This window comes from Hemitrygon akajei, chromosome 3 (genome assembly GCF_048418815.1).
Source record: "Hemitrygon akajei chromosome 3, sHemAka1.3, whole genome shotgun sequence".
NCBI classification, from domain to species: domain Eukaryota; kingdom Metazoa; phylum Chordata; class Chondrichthyes; order Myliobatiformes; family Dasyatidae; genus Hemitrygon; species Hemitrygon akajei.
Window position 1 is genome coordinate 88,112,168 of NC_133126.1, and position 17,380 is coordinate 88,129,547.

The 17,380-nt window shown below is 40.1% G+C and overlaps 1 protein-coding gene across 6 annotated transcripts in view; it reads right to left on the minus strand.

The window, feature by feature from the left end:
* exd2 (exonuclease 3'-5' domain containing 2) overlaps positions 1-17,380 on the minus strand; it is a 423,296-nt gene that overhangs the window by 38,485 nt on the left and 367,431 nt on the right. For all 6 annotated transcript variants that reach the window (XM_073040297.1, XM_073040300.1, XM_073040294.1 and 3 more), the window contains exon 4: positions 5,575-5,701. In XM_073040297.1, the coding sequence (XP_072896398.1) occupies positions 5,575-5,701 (127 nt within the window). The remainder of the gene's footprint in view (positions 1-5,574; positions 5,702-17,380) is intronic.

Sequence of the window (17,380 nt, forward strand, 5' to 3'; positions counted from 1 at the left end):
AATACTAAAGATGCAACAATACTTAAAGCACAGCAATTAAGCTCTTTACATTGTCCCAGCTAATACTTATTCCTCAAATACTGTATTAAGTGAAATTGTCACATAACTGTTAAGTGGGAGCTTGCTGTGTACAAACTGTCTGCTGCATCTCCTGCATGGGACAAAGTACTGGCAATTCAGAATAGTTCATAGGCTGTCAAACAACTTGGAGCTTCCTGAGGTAGTGAAAGTACAAAAGAAATGCAAGGCTTCTTTTTAAATGGCCATTACAGAAATATTCCCCATCTGTTAACACACTTCGCTGAACTCTTAGTTGCAATGGATTGCTTGGGTAAGTGTGGATTTGTCAAAGAATCCTGACTTTTAATTCAAATTAAAGAAAAAAGATACAAAACAAGCATTTTACTTGCTATAATTGTAGTGCCAATCTTAACACTATATTCTGAACATACTAACTCTTTGCATTTATATAGCTCATTTAATGCAATAAAATATTAGGAGTTGCTTCATAGGACATTTACATTAAATAATGGGCAGCTCAAATTACAGAGATTTGCCCAGGTGACTAAAGTGATTCTGAAGAACATCATTAAGGAAGGAAAAGGAGGGAGAAATCTAGAGCACTGGTGACCAGGCAGCTGGAGGCAGTTATCAAAGGAGAAATAAAATAATTCAATGATGCACAATAGGATATGAAGTATGAGGATGTATAACGATTGGACGATCTGGAGCTCTGGGGATTACAGATAATGAAACTAGAAGTTTGAACGTACGTAGAGTTGCAAGAAAAAGTTTGTGAACCCTTTGCGATTACCTGATTTGCTGCATTAATTACTCGAAATGCGGTCTGATCTCATCTAAGACACAATAATAGACACGATTTGCCTAAACTAATAATACATAAACAATTGTACTACTTCTTGTCAATACTGAGTACACCATTTAACAATCAAAGTCTAGATTTTAAAAAAGTATGTCAGCCTCTGGAGTAATGCCTTCAACAAACGCTATTTGGAACCAAGTGCTCCAATCAATGAGATGAGATTAGAGGTGTATTGTCGAGGTTCCCTGCCCTGTAAAAAACATACAAAGTCAGGTTATTGACAGAGCCTGCTCTTCTCAAGAAAGATCTATTTATGTGCACCATGCCTTGATCAAAACAACTTTCAGAGGACCTTAGATGAATTGTAGAGATGCATGAAGCTGGAAAAGATTACAAAAGCATTTCTAAAGACCTGAATGTTCATCAGTCCACGGCAAGAGAAACTGTCTACATATGGAGGAAATTCAGTCCTGTTGCTACGCTCCCTAGGAGTGGGCATTCTGCAAAAATCTCACCAAAGGCACAATGTGCAATGCTGAAGGAGATGAAAAAGAACCCAAGGGTAACAGCAAAAGATGTGCATAGATCTTTAGAACTTGCTAAAGTTTCTGTTCATGTGTCCACTATAAGAAAAACACTTAACAAGAATGGTGTTCATGGAAGGACACCATGGAGGAAACCACTGCTCTCCAAAAAATATTGCTGCACATCTCAAGCTTGCTAAAGACCACCTGGATGTGCCACAACATTCTGGGAGAATATTCTGTGAACAGGTAAGACAGAAGTTGAACTTTTTGGCAGAAATGCACTTGCTATGTTTGGAGGAAAAAGGAGACTGCACACTATCACCAAAAACCTCATCACAACTGTGAAGCATGGCATCATGGTTTTAATAGTTCAATAGCTGCCCCAGGGCCTGGACAGTTGCAATCGTTGAGGGAACAATGAGTACAAAATTGTATCAAGACATTTTATAGGAAACTGTCAGGATAGCGGTCCGTCACTTGAAGCTTAACAGAAGTTGGATGATGCAACAAGACAAAGATCTGAAACACAAGAGTAAATCAACAACAGAATGGTTTAAAAAGAAGAAAGTTTGTGTTTCGGAATAGCCAAGTCAGGATCCAGACCGTAACCCAGTTGAAATGCTGTGGCATGACCTGAAGAAGGCTGCTCATACAAGGTATCCCAGAAGTATTGATGATCAGAAACAGCTTTGTATTGAGGAATGGTCTAAAATTCCTCTTTGCCATTGTACAATTCTGATCCGCAGCTACAGGAAATGGTTGGTAGAGGTTATTGCTGCTACAGGAGTTCAAAGGTTCACATACTTTTTCCTGTCTAGATTGTGAGTGATTCAACAATATATTCAATTAAAAACATGAATCACAATAGTTATTATTGTATTATTAGTTTAGGCAGATTGTGTTTGTCTTTTATTGTGACTTGGATGCTATCTTGTTGGCTCTTCACACAACCCTAACACATCTGGAAGCAAAGATGTACACATCAGGATGCTCTTTATCAATTACAGCTCAGCTTTTAACACCATCATATCCTCTAAACTAATCAGTAAAATTTAAGACCCCTGGTGCAATTGAATCCTGGGTTTCCTCACTTGGAGACCCCAGTCAGTTTGGATTAACAAAAACATCTCCTCCATTAGCACAGGAGCACCACAGGGATGCAAACTTAGCCCCCTGCTCTACTCGCTTTACACCTATGACTGTGTGGCTAAGTACAGCTCCAACACCATATACAAGTTTGCTGACACCACCACTGTTGTGAGCTGCATCAAAGGTGGTGATGAATCAGCTTACAGGAGAGAGATTGAAAATTCGGCCGAGTGGTCTAATAACAACGACCTCTCTCACTCAATGTCAATAAGATCAAGGAACTGATAGTAGACTTCAGGAAAGGGAAACAAGAGGTCCATGAACCAGTTATCATCAGAGGATCAGAGGTGGAGGAGTCAGTAACTTTAAATTCCTGGATGTCACCATGTCAGAGGGCCTGTACTGCACCCATTATATAAATATAATTGTGAAGAAAGCACAACAGCGCCTCTACTTCCTCAGGAGTCTGCGGAGATTCAGCATGACATCGAAAACCTTGGCAAACCTCTATAGATGTGTGGTGAAAAATGTGCTGACTGGCTGCATTACGGCCTGGTATGGGAACACCAATGCCCTTGAGTGAAAAATCCTACAAAAGCTAGTGGATTTGGCCCAGTACATCATGGGAAAACCCTCCCAACCATTGAGCACATCTACATGAAAAATTGACATAGAAAAGCAGCATCCTTCATCAAAGATCCTCACCGCCCAGGCCATGCTCTTTTCTTGCTGCTGCTATCAGGTAGAAGATACAGGAGCCTCAGGACTTGCACCACCAGGTTCAAGAACAGTTTCTATCCCTCAACCATCAAACTCTTGAACAAAAGAGAAAAGCTTTACTCATTTAAGGAATCTGTTATATTGTTATTTCATGCTTGTTATTTATTGCTAAGTATTTATTATGAATGAATGAAAGAAATTAATTTATTTCAGTCAGTAAAAACATAACAAAAAGCATCATTTACAACGATGATTTCATAGGACAAAATTACAACAACAAAAAAGATATTCTTTAAAACAGACCGAAAGGGTGTAGGCTGAAGCTACAGCTTATTACGCCTAGCCCTCTTACTTATACAACATATTTGGCGTCAATCATCACATCAAAAACAAAAAAAATTCATCATCTTTTAACACAAAATCCAATTTCAAATACCATTTATTTCATTACTCACATTCATTTTAAATCATGTACTTTATATTTTTTCATTAAATAATTTTTAGATAATTTTTTTAACTTGTTAAAAAAGCATGTTTTTAAATTCTTACTACAAATGTTCCATAGATTCACCCCCTGACTGAAATACAATGATTTTTTACATTTGCTCTTATCCTTTGTTTTTGAAATATACATGTTCCTCTCAAATCATGTTGGCTTTCTCTCATTTTAAACGATCTTTGGATACTTTGTGGTAGCTGTGCATTTTTTTTAACTTTATACATAATTTGTATTATTGTAAAATCTACAAAATGTCTGAATTTTAACATGTTTAGCTGAATAAATAGCGGATTGGTTGGCTCATAATAACTTGTCTTATTTACAATTCATATAACTTTCATTTGGAGTAGAAAAATTGGGTTTGTATTTGTTTTGTATGTATTTCCCCATTCCTCCACACAGTAAGTCATGTATGGGACTATAAGTGAACAGTATAATGTATACAAAGATTTCTGATTTAAGAAATCTTGCGCTTTGTACAGTATTGCAATAGATTTTGACATATTTTGCTTTGACATAATTTATTTGTGGTTTCCAACTTAATTTACTGTTACCACTCCTAAAAATTTTGTTTCAGATACCTTATCAATTTCAACATCATTTATTCTAAGTTTACAATATGAATTTGGTACACGGTTTCCAAATATTATGAATTTAGTTTTACTTATTATCAGTGATAATGTTAGTATCAAACCATTTCTTTATAACTTTTAGTTCTTACTCCGCTGTATCCAAAAGTTGTTTCAGATGTTCCCCACTACAAAATATAGTTGTATCATCAGCAAATAATATACACTTTAATATCTGAGAGACCATACATATATCATTTATATACAAAATGAACAGCAATGGACCAAGCACTGAACCTTGTGGAACCCCACAAGTTACCCTCAAAAGTTTTGAATTTGAGGTGTTTATATGTACATACTGATACCTGTCTTCCAAATAACTACTTAACCAATCATGTGCCACCCCTCTATTATCATATCGTTCTAATTTTGTTAATAGTAGTTCATGGTCAATGGCGTCAAATGCTTTTTTTTTTAAGATCAAGGAATATTCCCACTGTGTATTCATTTCTTTCTATAGTGTTTGATATTTCTTCTACAAAATCTATTCATGCTATTGTAGTGGTTCTGTTTTCTCTGAAACCATATTGCTGTTCACAGAGTATATTATGTTTTGTTATAAAATCATTTAACCTTCTTACAAATATTTTTTCCAATATTTTGGAAAACTGTGAGAGCAAAGAAACTGTTTATAGTTCCTGATGTGTACAGTTTACAGACCATGTTTACAGTTACTATTCTAAGTATGCCCGGAGAGAAAAAATCCCAGGGTTGTATATGTTGGCATGTGTGCACTCTGATAATAAATTTTACTTTGAACATCAGACCAGTCTGATCTGGTCTTCAAAGATCAGACCAGATTTTATGAGTAATTAATGCAGAAAACCACGTAACTGTAAAGGGTTCACAAACAACTTCTTGCAACTGTATACACATTTTAAAATCAAGTCTTCAGTTGACAGGAGCCACAGAGGTAATGGATAAATCAATGGTGGGAGTTAAGAATACAGGTGACAGAGTTTTATCTAACCTAGAGTTTATTCAGCGTGGAAGACATGAAGTTAGCCAAGACCACTGGAATCATTGGGCCTCTGCGCCTCTAAGGGTGCAGGTTTCATCAGTAGATTGGCAAGGGTGGGTCAGTAACAGTTTTGTTTATGGAGGTGGAAGTCATAATTGGTAAACACCACTAACAGCGAAAGGGAGCAATTAGAGCCCTTTCCAGAATCACAGATGAAACAGAAAACAAGTAAATTATCCACACAAAACAATTACAAGGGCATATGAGCTTATAATATTTCAAATATTATAAAGACAAGCTCTTTAACATTCTCAGTACTAAGTTACCTGCTCATTAGTGAGTTCTGGTGCCTCCCAATTGCTGCATCGCAGATGGAGAGACTTGTCAAGGGTAAAATTAATGATGTCTTGAGCCAAAGACTTCAGACTGAGGGAATGGGCCAAATTATTCTTCCTGCCATGAAATAGATGAACACAGAAAATCATAAAAGCAACTGAAATGCACTGCAGATTCTTTAAAATATTATGGTAATATAAATCCACATTGAAATCTGAAGCAGCAATATATTTGGACATTCATAGTTGGCTTCCAGATAAAGGAAAGCCAAATAATTTGACATATTGCTTAAACACAGTAAATGGAACGGTTAAAATATCAATCATTCTACTGCACAGAATTCCAATGAAACTAGCGCTTTTCCTATTTTCTTTTTATTGAATGGAGTTCCAGCACAGCCAAAACTTTCTTCATTCACAATGCACATAATACCACCAGTCTCAGAACTTACCCTTCATATTATAGGTTTCAAACAAAACAAACACCATTCATCCTATTCACATGTAAATACAGCATTTGGCAGCACCTACTCCATTGAAACTACAGTAGTCGTTGGTCCCGAGACTGGTATTTTTTAGCATCAGTGCACCACATCTGCTATCTTGTGGTGAGAGGGTTTCAAACATAATCTACCACTGGGTTCCCACAAAATACAAAATGCCCTCTGAACTCGTTCACTACCATTTTGCATTCACAAAAGCTTATATCGCTCATATTCAAACTTGCACATTAAAAATGATATTGGTTATAGGAGTTACATCTTCATGTGCTCATTCATGTTTTTACTTGATAGTGTAGGTTTTTGGAAATAAAATGGCATGAGGTGGTTTATGTTTAAGAAAAACTTAACAACTCATTTATTGTAATCCAAACACTGAATACAAAGCACAGTAAAAGTTCTTCACATAATTACATCATCACGTCAGACCAGCCTCTTAAACTAAACTCTAACTCAATGTCAGCGGTTGTGAATTATATACATTTCCACAATAGCCTGGCTAGTCAACAAACCTGGCCTTAGACTTGAAATCTGGTTTTTGAGCTGTGAGTGCTTGGATTGAGTGGTCCAAGCACAAGCAGTATATCTAAATGCTCTGGATGCTCAGCCACTCTCGGCTAGCTGTACAGATGAACGCACTTCACAAGAAACCAGCAATCCAAAAGTAGTATGAAATGCAAACAAATTTCAAAAGCTGTGCCTAAGCAAAATTTACAGACTTTGTTTAAAAGGATGAGAGAAAGGAGAGGGGTTCAAGTGGGCAGCTGAAAGGTAAGAAATAGAGATGGGAGTGTTACGTATGGTGGTTGAACATTACAAATGTGTCAGTGCAATGTAAGAGCACCACTAGACTGGAGAAAACCAGAATGCTCTTAGCCTATTACCCCCCAATTAATACCAAACACTCTGTAAACATGCCACTCATATCTAATTGAGAGTGCAGCATACTTTAATAGCTTAATAACAGGTTTTCTTCAGATATTAATACTGGATAGTTAAGAACCATACCCGATAAAGTATGCAAATTGAAATTTTTCAGCTACGTTTGATTATAGCATAAAATATAATTAGTTAAACTATCAGAATCCAAATGTGCCTGTAATCCTGCTGGTTATATAGTACCAGAGAGCTGACAAGAGCAATTGTTCATTAATAATGCATTATGAATTCTCATTTCCAGGTGATACTGGACTATATAATTTGTTTCACACAGGCATGTGGAAAAATAAGGATATGCATATTTATAAAAGGGTAGGCAGAAAACTAACTGGAAAGTGAGTAAAACAAAATGTTTAGCTCAATTAATGGATGTATCAGGCAGTCTATTAATGGCTGAAATTCCAACTGTTCTTTTTGAAGTTTAAAAAAAATTTATCCTTTATGAAAACCACTAAATCAGTCATACAGATATGAAAGTTGTACGGGCTACATCATCACCAATTGGCTGACGGTCGATGATAATGTGGCATCACTTGGATGCCACACAGAGTTGGTGCTATAAAGTGCCTCAAATGAAAGCATAGAACAGGTGAAAATAATGAAGCAACACACCTTTTTTTTAAAATACACCGCTGCGCCAAAGAAGCTAATGTTCATTTTTTGTAGATGCCAATTATCCCTGATGACATCCTGTACCATTTCCAGAGGGAACAGCATATTAGTGTACAGGCAGGAGAGAGCAGCTCTGCAGTCCTCTGCATTAAGTCCAGATCCCATTAATTCTTATAGCAAAAGTCAGACAAGCTCTTAGAAATGGGTAAAGGAGCTCATGCCAAAGAATCTAGGCAAGATATGCTAAACAGCAAGTTCACAGTTACTGTATTGTCATAAAGGATGAACAAGAAAACTAGAATCGTACTCAATTAGTTAAGTAACAATCATATTTACCATAGCCTCAGCTTTGGATGGAAATGACAAGTCACTAACAGGACAAGCAACTACTATTGGTTTAGTACATGGTGACATGGTGCTCTAATCAGAAAGGATTCACCAATGAGAGAGGACTTCAGCCCTGACTGTGCAGTGAATTACAGACCAACTACTTTGCCCTTGCAAGACCAATCCTCTCTCCGCAAGGAGCTGAATTGTACCCAATTTGGCCCACTAGTGAGATTCTTCCCAAGCACTTGTACAAAATGGTACTTGTACCCCTCGTGTAAAGTGCCTGATAGTAGATGGGTCCAATCAAAGCTTATTACATACCACCGATTTCATTTGCCTTTTGTCTGGTCATGCTTTCACTCTGTAAAAGCTGTTTCGTATTCCTGTCCAGCTCCCTATGCTCTCATCATGTTCAAACTAGCCTCTTTGCCATGGCTTTTGATCGCCTGCACTACCATCTGTTTATATGCCTTAAGTGTCAAATTTTGTATGAAAACAAAGTGAATCACCTTGGGGTGTGTTACAAGGTTATGGGGTCTAATATAAATTAAGCTGTGATACTGAACAAAAGTGGCTTTGCAATTTTACAAGCAGACTAAAATCACACTGTAACAAATAATAAAATTAATGAATTCAATAAATCATGTAAACCTCAGGGAAGAACATGCATTTATAGTGGCCCATTAATGTAGAAAAACATCTCAAAGCTCCCATCAAAGGGGTAATAAAAATGATACTATTCCAAAGGGAATACAAAGAGGCACAGCAACCAGCAGACCAAAATAGCAATGGAAGTGGTGAAACTATTATAAACCAAGAGACTCACTGATGTGCTTCAAGGAATGGAGTCAACTACACTGTTACTCAGCATGATTTAAGTATCACAACAGTCCCAAACAACTTGGGTGAACTGAATGCCTCACAGTTAAAGGAATTATTACATGTCCATCACCAAGAATATTTTGTTGTACCACCATGAACAACTAGTTATGCCATGAGGGATGCAGCTGCCAGATCAGGGCCATGACATCTGATTAGTGAATCAACTTGCAAAAAACACCATCTTCACTCATTTCAATGATCAATGATGCATACATATCTATCCATAATGAAATTGACAAACAATTACTCCACTGCTTTACAGAGACTACACACAGTCTTCAAAGTGAACACACCTACCACTGTGACATGATAGTGATGGACCATACCAAGTTTCTGCTGTCCTGCCACATTCACTTGTAAATGGGCATGTATTAATAGGCACAAGAAGAATCCACTAACATATCCTTCCCTAATGATGGAAAGGTTGAACAAGTTAGGTTTTTATTCTTTGGAGCGTAGAAGATTGAGGGGGGACTTGATAGAGGTATTTAAAATTATGAGGGGGATAGATAGTGTAACACTTACCCAACAGGCTGGTATATGTCTAGGGGAAAAGGAGATCCAGCCACTCACCAACCCCGCCTCCCGTACACACAGGTGCTGTGAGAATCGCGTTTATGCCTCACGCCCGCCAACAGTATCAAACCCACAACAAATACCAGTATGAAATACACTTTAAAGAGTTTACTAAAATTAAAAGAGTATTAGGCAATACAATACAATACAATATATATATTATAATATATATATATATACACAAGAAAAAACAAAAGGCGCCAACTTATCAAAGTTCAGTCAGTTTAGTGCACTCGTTGGAGCTCAACCAGCGAACCATTCGACCCCTCGTTGCTTGCCCCCCGACTTCCACGTCTTCCACCTCAGACTCCCCGGTGGTCTTCCGAGCGCACGTCCTCCTTCCTCGGTGTCTCCCTCCCGACTCCCTTCACCCCCAAGCCCGCACAACCCCTCCCCCAAGTTCCCAGCCTCACAAAACACAATAACATTCCCCATTGATTAACAAATGAATACAATTACCATATCAGCCATTCTAAAGCGAAACAACGGCGAGAGAAACATTTAACAGACAAAGAAACATTCCTACTCGTAACAAACCAAAGAAGCCCTTTTTAGTAACATGTGCAGTCAGGTCACAGTAAGCTAGGGGTATGGCGTCGTCAAAAACCCCCAAATGGTCCACGGCTCGTTCCAGCCTCCCTCTTCCCTCGGCCTTCACGGTGATAGCAAACTGACACATCGCCTTCACTCCAGGGGCAGGGACACTCTCCCACTCCTCATCCCTCTCCTGTTATTAATAGCACAAGAAGAATCCACTAACATATCTTTCCCTAATGATGGAAAGGTTGAACAAGTTAGGTTTTTATTCTTTGGAGCATAGAAGATTGAGGGGGGACTTGATAGAGGTATTTAAAATTATGAGGGGGATAGATAGAGTTGACGTGAATAGGCTTTTTCCATTGAGAGTAGGGGAGATTCAAACAAGAGGACATGAGTTGAGAGTTAGGAGGCAAAAGTTTAAGGGTAACACAAGGGGGAATTTCTTTACTCAGATAGTGGTAGCTGTGTGGAACGAGCTTCCAGTAGAAGTGGTAGAGGCAGGTTCGGTATTGTCATTTAAAGTAAAATTGGATAGGTATATGGACAGGATAGGAATGAAGGGTTATGGGCTGAGTGCGGGTCAGTGAGACTAGCTGAAAGTAAGCGTTCGGCACGGACTAGAAGGGCCGAGATGGCCTGTTTCCATGCTGTAATTGTTATATGGAAAACTATAGCATGGGTACAAAATAACCAAATTGCTGCAATTCAATTTTCCCTGTCAAAAAGTAGCTGCATTTTAGCCATCTGCTACGGCTACCACTTAAGCCAAGTTTAATCCAATTGAATTAACTCGACACAGTAACAAGACAACCTTCTTCATGATTGTGTCCCAAACCCAAACAAAATTCAGACATGAACTGGTAGAAGGAAATAATATTGGCACAGTTGTGGCATTAAAAGCTTCAAGCTCCTTAGAATAAACATCACAAATAGCCTGTGCAGATCTATAGCCCAGAAATTGGAGAAATGTCTCTGCTTCCTCAGAAGAGAAATTCAGCATGTCTCCTTTGACCCACATCAATGTTTATTGATGCACCATAGAAAGCATCCTATTTGGATGTATCATGGCTTGGTACGGCAACTGATCTGGCTGTGACTGCAAGAAACTGCAGACATTCATGGATACAGCCCAGCACATAATGAAAACCAACATCACCTCCATGGACTTCGACTACACTTCTCATTTCCCTGGTAAAACAATCAAAATAATCAAAGACTCCATCCACCCTAGACATTCTCTCCTCTCCCTCCTATCAGACACACGATACATAAGCTCATACAGCTTGTACAGCTCATACAACCAGGCTCAAGGACAGCTTCCATGCTGCTGTTTTAAGACCATTGTATTGCTTGTACAATAAGATGTACACTTCACCTCACAATCTACCAGCATGACAGAGTCCGATTACCAACAGTATAATCATGGCTGCCCACCCCAACCCCTTATCGTCAACAAAAGAACCAACTAAGAGAACAGGTTGTAAACCGGCTATTCTGCAGTGAGTAATCTCCCAAACTCTTAACAGTCCACAACAAAACAATCAGGAATGTCCAGAACACTTTCCACATTAAGAACATTCAACTTAAGGACCTACTTAATTGAAATTCCATCCATTATTCTGAAAATTTATTCCCTCTGTCACTCCGTATCACACTGTAATATGTATTACCCCTCAAACTCATTACAGTTACTCAACAGCTGCTCCTTCAATGGCTTCTCCTAGGCCCACAAATACTATCACCTTAACAAGCAAGGGCAGCAGGGATATGGGAGTGTCACCATATGAAAGCATCCTACAGAGATAGAGCACGGAGACAGGATCTTCAGTCAACAGAACCTGCACTGCCTTCAGCCACCCATTTACATCAAAGTTATCCCAGCATTCCAATCAATATGTTTCATCTTCCAGCACCCAATGACACACTAGCAGTATATATTTCAGTGGCCACTCAAGCTACCAAACTTTGACATATGGGAGGAAAGTAGAGCTCTAGTGTAGCCAAAGGGAGAATACGCAAAATCAAAGACAACACTGGAAGTCGGGTCTCTGGTACTGTGAGGTAGCTGCTCTATTCTGCCAATGATCGAGATGAAAAATAGAAAGAGGTTTTAAAACTGACCTCAGAGGTGAAACACTCAACCTACGATGCAATAAATGACAAATCAAAGCTTACATTCCAAAGTAGTACCACATTGTTAGGTCAACCTTTTGAACGAAACATTGAGCTGATACCCCATCGACACATAAAACAAGTACCCAGCAGCACTATATTCAAAGAAGAGCAGGGTAGAGGTCTCTCCATTTGATCTCAGAAACAGGCAGCCAACAGTGGAGAAACAGCAGATATAGCCCACTTTAATGTGCAGACAGCAAAGGAGGCAGAAGAAAGAATGCTACAATTACTGGAAGTATAGTACAGTGCCATTGAGCCTATCAAGCATACAAAACACTTCAACAATACTGCTTGATTATAAACAGAAGATGAATAAAGTAGCTTAAGAAATATAAAGGAAGGGTTGGATCCTGATATTTTCAAAGGTTCTTTCAGAAGACAGTAAAGAGGCATAAAACTTGTTGCTTACAATCACTTTATTAAGTGTTGATAAAACAAAGGGAAATTGAAAATGAATACAGTCGGCCCTCCTTATCCGCAAGGGATTGGTACCGGGACCCCTTGCGGATACCGAAAAACGCGGATGCTCAAGTCCCTTATTTAAACTGTCTCAGTGCGGTGGACATTAGGATCCGGCGGCGCAGCTCTGAATCCACAGTGTTTCTGTTCACGAAAAAAATCACGATTGAAAACGAAGTGGAAATAATAAAGCGATCGGAAAGAGGTGAAACGCCATCGGTCATTGGAAAAGCGTTAAGCTGATGTCGGTCACCGATTGGAACAATTTTAAACAATAAAGTGAGGAAGGCCCTGCCCCGATGAAAGCTACAATTAGTACTAAGCAACGCAGTGGTTTAATTATCGGGATTTGGGGTTTTGGGTTTTTGATCCTCCACATCAACCAGGCGCGAATGGAGAGCGCGCTCGGGAGCGATCTGTCACTGGACCGAACTCAGGAACTTCTGTTCCTGAGCCCGGCGCTGAAACATACGTTCTTAAGTGTTTTATCTGCATAGAAAGGTAAAATATATACTATATACCAAGACAAATTTTTGACTAACTGACACTATCTAGCAGATAATACCAGATGTACCTATTCCAACTTACTTAGTAAGAGAACTTCCGATTTTTTTCGATCCCGATCCACGATAAGCTACACACATCCTCCCGTATACTTTAAATCATCTCTAGATTATTTATAATACCTAATACAATGTAAATGCTATGTAAAATGGTTGTTATACTGCATTGTTAGGGAATAATGACAAGAATAAAAGTCTGTACATGCTCGAACAACAAGTGCTGGGAGAGCACTTCCGGCTTTTCTCACTTCGCGGTTGGTTGAATTCACGCATGCAGAACTCACGGATAAGGAGGGCTGACTGTAGTGGGAGGTTGAAGCAAAGAGAGAAAATAAAACTAGGATGGTGCCTAGCACAGAGCAGCTATTTTTATACCTAGATAAGGAAAATTACATTCAAATTTATAGTGAAGAATTAACCAATTAGAAAGCTATTATTCAAATAATGCAGTATCAAAAAGCTTCCAGAATGATACCAATAATATACCACTAGGGTAAAGGTTCCCAACCTTTTTTATGCCATGGACCAATCCCATTAAGCAAGTGGTACATGGACACCAGGTTGGGAACTCCTGCACTGGGGGACACACTGAACTTGCATAGACATACTATTACCACTAGGAAGCATAATACAGTTACTTGTATACAGGTAATCGTATATAATACAATCAGAAAATTAATTGTTAAACTGAAAAAAAAAATTAATTGAACAGGCTAATTTATGAATTAAACAGCTAGATTCAACAGAAGTCAATCAAGAAACTGGCACCCAAAGCCTGGAAGAAGCCATTTCAAGTTGTTCAGCTGCTAACTTCTGTTGTGAGATACTAGGTCTCATTATTGGCTACAAATAGAGTGAGGGTGATCAGAATCTGGATTAGGTTTATCATCACTGACCGCAAAACAGTGCTAGACATAAAAATTATGATACGTTACAAAATACAAATAAATTTTGCAAAAGTGGAATAGTGAGGTAGTTTTCATAAACCATTTAGAAATCTGATGGTGGAAGAGAAGAAGCTGTTCCTGAAATGTTGAGTACGGATTTTCAGGCTCCTGTACCTCCTCCCTTGTTGCAGTAATGAGAAGAGGGCATGTACTGTGAAGACATTACTTAATGATTATGTCACCTTCTTGGGGCACTATCTTGTGAAGATGTTCTTGATGATAGGGTGGGATCTGCCAGTGACAAAGTTGGCTAGTACACAAACTCTATAGCTTGTTTCGATCCTGCACATCAGGGCCTCCATATCAAAATCGATCAGAATCCTCTTCACAGTGTTAGGGTTAATGCTAGGGTTAATTCGAGACTGCCACTACAGGTCAGGAGTGGCTCACGTGATATTAGGAGACAGGAGTACAAGGGAGGGAGGAAGCGAAACTGGGGATTCCGCTACACCGAAACTGCTAGTGTCACGTGATTCAATAAACAAAAGAAACAGGTAACTCGTGAGTGAATGGCATCGGGCCAATAAGGAGGACACAAGTGCCCGATATTACCTAATATGTACAACAAAGTTCGGCCTTACCAAATATGTGTAGCGAGGGGTTGGAATGGGGAAAAGGGGTATAAATAAGAGTAGAATGTAAGGGGAAGGCAGAACGCGCCTTCTCCAGCGACGCCGTGTACTCGCTGTACCAGTTACGCTTCTGCATTAAAGCCAAGTTTTGTAATATTCCGGTGTTGGTTGTCTCTCTTCCTAAACGAACACAGGGCAGAATTTAAAGCCCAACATTTGGTGACCCCGACGTGGGGAGGGAAGAGACAACACAGGCTGGCGGGTCCGACGGCAGACAACTTGCGGCCGCAACCTCGATTAAGGTCAGGAAGTGCCTGTTATATCGAAGACTTCCATTAGATAGTTGAATTACCGAGTTAGATCTTGTCTGCTGACGGAACCTCACCAACCCCAAATTACCCTGGGAAAGATTATTCCCGGTGCAGAATCGTGACTGGTAAGTACTCATTTCTTCTTATCTGTTTTTAGAAGGATCCTCCGCCGGTGCAAAGTCTTCTGAGTAAGGGTACCCGCCACCCACGAAGGGCATAAAAGTCTCAGGAGTGAGGAGAAAAGTTACACGGTACACCGTAGTGCACGGAGATACTGACGGCGCCTACCTTAGACTGGTTGTTAAGAGGAGAAATCTCCCACGCGAAGGTCAGGTTTTGAAAGGCGACCGTCCCACATTTGATCCTCTCCATGTACTAGGGAGCCATGGAGCACTTCAACTTCAAGTTACCAAAACTCAGACATTTGCGTGTTGAGTAACAGAGTATATGAGAGTTTTTAGAAATATGGTAAAATTGATAACTGTGCGAGTTCAATAATCTAACAGTGAGCAGCCGCAGGGGTCGGACACCATCAAGGTAGGAGTGGAAGTGTTCCTCCGAGGCCCGGGGAAGCTCACCTGGAACGAAAAACGGTGGCATGGTCCATACCCTGTCACCGAGGTCTCCAACAGGGCATTAAAAGGTAAGAAGGGAGGGGGACAATAACTGGCATCACTTTCTACTGGCTAAATAAGACCTTTGGCAAGTGGGGAGCGTTTCTGGGACAGTCGGCTCTAGGACTGTCTATTTCAATTGCTATCTTTATCACGTGTGGTTGTTGTTGCATACCCTGTATCAGGACCCTAGTCATCCGGACTATAGATCGAGCCTTGACTGGAAAGGATGGACCTCCACCAGCGTACCAGGCACCCTTGTTCCCGGTGGAAGGGGAGATCGAGGTCCTCCCGAAAGCGGACGCGCTATGGGAGGACACGGACTGGAATGGACCATGGCAAGGGGGTGATTGTGAATTTGTTCTTGAATAAGTTTTCTGAAATGTTGCGTGCTACTTGTAAAAATTGCTGATGTTTAGGGAACCCCTACCCATATTTTGTGACCCTAGGTCGGACAAATCAGGATAAGCAAACAGGGAGGACACGCCAAAGAGTGCCGGGGGACGCTCACCTCCCTGCCTGATCCCGGCAGCCGCGGAAAAGCTTGTAAGGGATGTGGCCTCAGGGAGGCCAAGGGAGGGAGTGTTAGGGTTAATTCGAGACTGCCACTACAGGTCAGGAGTGGCTCACGTGATATTAGGAGACAGGAGTACAAGGGAGGGAGGAAGCGAAACTGGGGATTCCGCTACACCGAAACTGCTAGTGTCACGCGATTCAATAAACAAAAGAAACAGGTAACTCGTGAGTGAATGGCATCGGGCCAATAAGGAGGACACAAGTGCCCGATATTACCTAATATGTACAACAAAGTTCGGCCTTACCAAATATGTGTAGCGAGGGGTTGGAATGGGGAAAAGGGGTATAAATAAGAGTAGAATGTAAGGGGAAGGCAGAACACGCCTTCTCCAGCGACGCCGTGTACTCGCTGTACCAGTTACGCTTCTGCATTAAAGCCAAGTTTTGTAATATTCCGGTGTTGGTTGTCTCTCTTCCTAAACGAACACAGGGCAGAAATTAAAGCCCAACAACTTTCACCCTTTCCGCTAACTCTTCAAAGAGGACTGGTGTGTGTTCTCCTGACTTTCCTTTCCTGGAGTCTGGAATCAATTCCTTGGTATTGCTGACAACGAGTATTGTGACAACACTCAACCAGTCAATTAATCTCACTCCTGTATGCCTCTTCATCACCATCTGAGATTCTGCCAAGAGTTATTTCATCAGCAAATTTATAGATGACATTTGAGCTCTGTCTGGAAACAGAATAATGAATGCAGAGAGAGAAGAGCACTGGGCTAAGCATGCAAACCTGAGGTGCATCTGTGTTGATCGTCAGCAAGGAGATGTTATTATCGATCCAGCCTGACTGTGGTCTCCAGATGAGGAAGTTGAGGATCCAGTTGCAAAGAGAAATACAGAAGCCCAAGTTTTGAAGCTTATTAATTAGCATTGAGGAAATCGCTGGTGCTCAAAGTTCAAAGTATATTTATTATTAAAGTACATATACATCACCACATGGAACCTGAAGATTCATTTTCTTGCAGACATACTCATAACTCTATAGAATGCTAAGCATAATCAACTCATTGCAAGACTACACCAACTTGGGCGTTCAACAAGTATGCAAAAAGAAAACAAACTGTGCAAGTTGGTATCAGACGTGGAGAGTGTTTAAAGATCAATTGCAGTGCACAGGAAAGGTATGCCCCTGTTAGAAGGACAGATGGGGATGGAAAGATGAGAGAACCTTGGATGTCCAGAGAGGTGATGAATTTAGTCT